Source organism: Pinus tabuliformis, chromosome 9 (assembly GCF_031772625.1).
Source record: "Pinus tabuliformis cultivar Carrire ecotype Pingquan chromosome 9, CPIR1, whole genome shotgun sequence".
Classification (NCBI taxonomy): domain Eukaryota; kingdom Viridiplantae; phylum Streptophyta; class Pinopsida; order Pinales; family Pinaceae; genus Pinus; species Pinus tabuliformis.
In genome coordinates, this window is record NC_142307.1 from 809,177,310 (window position 1) to 809,182,913 (window position 5,604).

The 5,604-nt window shown below is 30.8% G+C and overlaps 1 protein-coding gene across 1 annotated transcript; it reads left to right on the forward strand.

The window, feature by feature from the left end:
• The first annotated feature begins 2,540 nt into the window (after positions 1 to 2,540).
• On the forward strand, positions 2,541 to 4,673 carry LOC149151256 (indole-3-acetate O-methyltransferase 1-like). The gene is made up of 4 exons (XM_089440633.1): positions 2,541 to 2,705; positions 3,100 to 3,549; positions 3,906 to 4,172; positions 4,257 to 4,673. The coding sequence occupies exons 1-4, from the start codon at positions 2,616 to 2,618 to the stop codon at positions 4,617 to 4,619; spliced, it is 1,170 nt and encodes a 389-aa protein (XP_089296759.1). The 5' UTR covers positions 2,541 to 2,615; the 3' UTR covers positions 4,620 to 4,673.
• Positions 4,674 to 5,604: the final 931 nt, after the last annotated feature.

Genomic DNA, 5,604 nt, shown 5'->3' on the forward strand with positions numbered 1-5,604 from the left:
TAATACCATTATAAATTCTCTTAGATCCGTTAAAGACCTAGTTAACCCTAAAGACATGAAAGGGGTATACTCAATTTCGTGCTCGTGTAGGATTCCTTACAATGGTGAGACTGGTCACTCCATAAACCAAAGAATCCAAGAACATGCAATGAACATTATGCACAATCGCTCTCATTCCTCAACCTTAGTTGAACATGTCGCGAAATTGAAGCACCATGTTTGCACTGAGCATACTCAAGTCATCACCAGGGTTGATGATTTCCATCATAGGAAACTAAGAGAAGTCATTGAGATTGAGAAGCATTCTATCAATCTCAACAGGGATGATGGTTGAAAATTAAGCAAGAGTTGAATTCCTGCCCTCTCCTATTGATTGTTCTTTTTTTTCTATTTTCATATTTTGTGTTCTTTGTTCATTTTTCTCTCTTCTATTCTACTTTCTTCATTCAATCTTTTCTTTCTTTTCTTTTCCAGCTTCCTTTTATTTTTTTTTTGTTGACCTTGAGAGTTTAATAAATAATTATTTTATTATAACTATGTTTGAGTCTTCTTTTTATAAGTTGTATATAAGTTTCTATTTTATTATTAAAAATTACATTATTAATATAATTCTATTGATTTCTAATTTATAACTAGTAATAAATACTTCTATTACTTAGCTTTAACATTAATATCAAAATAAAAATATAAATAAAAAGAAATTATTAATAATTAAAATTTTATCCCACTAATTTAGAATTATATTATATTATATCATTATAAACACTAATTTTGTACATAAGAACATTGAAATCATAATTGAACAGTTCATAAATAATTTAATATTATATCTCTTTAACTAATTCTTAATAACTTTTCCCTAAGGGCTAGTTCCTAATCCTCTGGGAAAGGATGCTTCTCTACTATTTAAACTTTACCTTTGTGAAGATGAATTTTTTCACCATTTGTCCCGAGGATGAACCACCACATTAGTTGGTTGGTTGGAAAAGTCCACCAGATCTGTGCAATGTAATTAATGAGAAAAACAAACTTATTATCAATATAGATCACAAAAGTCTAAAATCTAACTATATATATATATATATATATATATATATATATATATATATATATATATATAACTATAATTTTATTAATCATTAAAAATTAAAATTTTTAAACAATTTTTTTCTAGTTTTACATATAAGAAATTAATACATCAAAAAAATGATTTTTATATTACTAAGAATTTTCTTTATATTACTAAGAATATAAATTCTTAATTAAAATGAATTTATATTAATATATTATTAATAAAATAATTTCTATTATTTTTCTCATATATAATTACAATTAATAGATAATTATCTGATGTGATTTTCTTTATATTGCTAAGAATATAAATTCTTAATTAAAATGAATTTAATTTCCTTACTAAGCTAAAACCCATTCTTAAAAAAAATAAAAAATTAATAAATAAATAAATAAAAATTATACCAACATATATTATAGTAAATATTAAAAATTAACCTAAATTAATATTTTTAACATTATTATGATCATTATATTTATTATTACTAATTATTATATTAATAATAATAATAATAATTATTTCAATTAATATTAAATAATAAATATTAATGATCAATCATTTATAAATATTAAATATTAATTTAATTTTCTAGAATTAATACTTTTTAACCTTAACTATGATCAATATAATATCATAAATTCTAATTATCATTAATTATTATAATACTAATTATTATTAATATTAATTAATATATTAATAATAATAATTATTAAAAAATAAATAAAAAATTAATTAATTAAATTAATCAGAGACAACCTACTTCTCATCAAAAATTATTTTAAAAAAATTGAGAGTCGACATTATCTCTTTTTCTCTCCTCATTACTATTTAATCCCTCAAATAATCTTTCTTCTATTAACCATTCAAGTTGTCCTGAAGATGGATCCCGGTTGAGATTTGAAAAGTTGGCAGAAAATGACTCTTACTGTGGATTCTCCCTTAACTAAGTCGGAAATTAATATATTTATTAATAAAATAATTTCTATTATTTTTCTCATATATAATTAATCGATAATTATCTGGATGTGAGTAATCCGGAGATAATACAACAAAACTAATTTTTTTGTTTTTTAGATATCTATCTAATAAATTATGCTTTCGTTTAGCGAAATTCTAACCAAAATCTGCAAACAACAGAATCATTAAATAACCCTTTGGAAAAAAACAGGAAAAAAAAGATTCCATGCAGTTATGCAGAACATTTAGTACAATCGAGGGAGGTTTTATTAAATGAATTGATAATCATCGTACATCCTATTAGTTGGCTCTTTGCCCTTCTAGATACAAAGCCGTGTTTAAGCGGCCCTGCGGCAGAGTCATAAATGCCATCGCACAGTGAATAGAGGTTGTTGGAGTATCTACTCTGCGGGGGCCATTTAATTTTCTGCTGCACATTTACGCCGCCCTGCACACGGTTTATCGTACGTAACTTTGACGGGATTTTCATTTGCTTAATAAAACGTGCACAGTTTCACCCACACCCTGTAACCGACTTCATAAGCTCTGTTTCATCAGGCTGGAACTCTGCATTTGCTTTGTAGTAATGGACTGCGTGAAATCAATGGAGAATGTGCTGGCCATGAAGGGCGGAGATGGAGAGACCAGCTATGCTCGCGTTTCTTTATCTGCACAGGTTTATATTTTATTTAATAATTTCATTTTAACTATAGCTTAGACGTTATAATACATCATAATATCAGAGTTTTTCTAGGTGATTTTTTTTGTTTTTTTTAATTATTGTTTTTTCTGGTTTAGTTTTTTTAAAATTTGGCAAGAAATTTTTGAAATTTGATAGGTAACTCTGCATAATAGAAATGCCTTCAAAGTTTTCAGGTTCCGGGGTTGAATCCTAATATATAATAAAAAAACTAGTTTAAAGAACACAAATCAAAATTTCTAGATTGAATTCTAACCTCAGAAAATCCAAAAAATCACACTAAAAACAACTCTAACGCTATTTGAATTTGGATTCTGTTTACAGCAATAAATTTTGTCAACGTCATTTTATTGTTTTGAAATGTACGCAGCTGAAAATGATACAAGTGATAAAACCTATTCTGGAGGGTGAAATTTCCCAGCATCTCAGACTTGATACCTTGAAAGGAGAACATGGTGTATTTCGCATTGCAGATTTTGGGTGTGCAACGGGAATTAACACTCTTCTAGTGGCGGACACCATCGTTCGAGCCGTCCAAACAACGTGTACTTCTCATTCTGTGAAGCTGCCAGAATTTCAGGTTTACTTCGCTGATCTTCCTTCCAACGATTTTAACTCCCTCCTTCGCTCGCTGCCTCCACATGAACAATCAGCAGATCATGCCCACAAAAAGGATGAAGCTGAGCGTGGTTTTACTGAGCCTCCGTCAACGAGATCTTACTCAGCAGCAGCGGTCTGCGGATCGTTTTACAAAAGACTTTTCCCACTGAAAAGCCTCCATTTCTGTCACTCTTCTAGCAGCCTTCACTGGCTTTCGCAGGTAAATGATCTTTCTCCCTTGCCCCTTTCCAAGGGGAAAGCACATAAGTGTTTTTTAAATTAAATCTTGAATGACTATGTAAAGTTTAAGACAGTATTTATATCTAATGCCAGGAGAATTTATAGAATTTTAAATGGTAAACCAATAATAAATTGGTGTCAATGTCTAACATCATTTAGGGTAGACATTCCTCTCATCATCATCAGTATTTTGCTTTATATAAGTCGATTTATAAATGTAATTGTTTCGTACAAATTGATAGTTATTTTATGATTCTTTTCTATTTTTTCAATATTTTATGTCTATTCAACATTTTAAATAGATGCATAATAACTGAATTAAAATGACATTTGCAGGTTCCGAATAGCGTTGTAGATAGAAATTCTCCAGCTTGGAATGGAGAAGCAATTTATATATCCAGAGATGAAGTGGGTGCTGCTTATCTCTCCCAATTTCGCAAAGATTTTTCTGCATTTCTAGCAGCACGGGCAGAGGAGATGGTACCTGGCGGATGCATGTTCATATGTCTAGCAGGTCGTAGTTCCGCGGACATAAAAGAGCAAAGCGCAATAGGACACATTTCTCATCACATGCAAGCTGCGTTTGAAGAGCTTATCAAACAGGTAATATATACTTCTCCCTATGTTGAATCTACTGCAACTCTCTGTGTCGATATCAATATATTAATATGGATTTATGAGGTGCAGGGAAAGATTGAGAAGGAGAAAATAGAGTCGTTCAACCTTCCGGTATTCTCCCCAAATGTGGAGGAGTTGGAGAGCATAGTGAAGATGGAGAATTCGTTTGAGATTGTGGAGGGAGTAAAGTTGTTTGGTGGGTTGCCTTTGCATCCAATTTCAGAGGTGAGAAAAGGCGATGAGAAGATGTTCGGGAGAATGGTAACCAACATGTACAGGGCAGCGTTCGAGAATGTTGTGAGGACTCACTTGGCTTCCGATGTTTTAACCGATGAATTCTTCCTGACGATTGAAAAGATGGCAGCTGCCAAATGCCAGGATTACGTGCACAATCGAAATGATCAAGTTGGAGCCTTTCTCCTTCGGAAATGAGATCAACCATTTTCTGTCCATGTGGGATTTTAGAATCCATTGTACCACGGACTGGATTCTTCTTTTAGGGTTGTCTGTGGTGTCGCTATAGCTTCGTTTTACATTCCCGTAATTAATTGCATCCGTGTTTCAATTACCATCTAATAAATATGCATCGGTGATGCGTTTCACTCGTTTATATGCATTGGTGATGCCTGACAGTTCCGCTCGTTTTAATTACTATCTAAATAACTCAATAAAATATCTCCTCAAGATCTAATTGGATCTAAAACATTTTCTGGTTAACAGGCTAATACTATTTAACACATTTTATGACACAAACTCAACCTCATGGTAGATTTTTGGCGAGCTTTGTTAAAAAAAAAAAAAATCAGAAATAAATTGAGCACTCTCAAAAACTATTATTGAGCACCTACAATCATAAAATTCAAATTCTCAAAAATAGTTTAGAAATGCCAAAAAATTAGCGAAAAAAAATTAAACTAGAAAAAATTTCGAAAAATATTTTATGGCAAAGTATTTGTCTGAGAGGTACTATAATTGCAATCCAAGGGTTTCAGAAGCATAAGTTGGGATAACTCACTTTGAATTCCCACACCAACAATTTTTTCCGAACTACCGAGGTATGTGCCGTCTATGAAGCATCAAAAAGTAAATATAAAGTTAAAATTTTTAATAAATTACTGTTAATTCTAATTTTATTTAAAAATAATCTTACCAAATTTTCCATTATTTTCCGAACCCATTTGTAAATTCTTTAAACAACGCCAACACATTTGTTCGTTCTTAAAATTGTAAAGGGTAGTATGCTGTATTGAAACTTGTAAACTAGAAACTCGTTATACCCTATTGGGTAGTACGCTGTATTGAAAATTGTAAACGAGAAACTCGTTAAGACCCTATTGGGTATTATGCTGTATTGTTGAGATGTAATAAAACCAGAGCGGTATGAGCCCACAGTCACGATATATCTGGGGTGTGTCTC

What these genes read in the sequence shown, in the direction of transcription:
- LOC149151256 (XM_089440633.1), top strand. Translation starts at nt 2,616, where the DNA reads ATGGACTGCGTGAAATCAATGGAGAATGTGCTGGCCATGAAGGGCGGA. An exon ending in GCGTTTCTTTATCTGCACAG is followed by an intron (nt 2,706 to 3,099) that starts GTTTATATTTTA and finishes AAATGTACGCAG; the next exon opens with CTGAAAATGATACAAGTGAT. An exon ending in TTGAAGAGCTTATCAAACAG is followed by an intron (nt 4,173 to 4,256) that starts GTAATATATACT and finishes TATGAGGTGCAG; the next exon opens with GGAAAGATTGAGAAGGAGAA.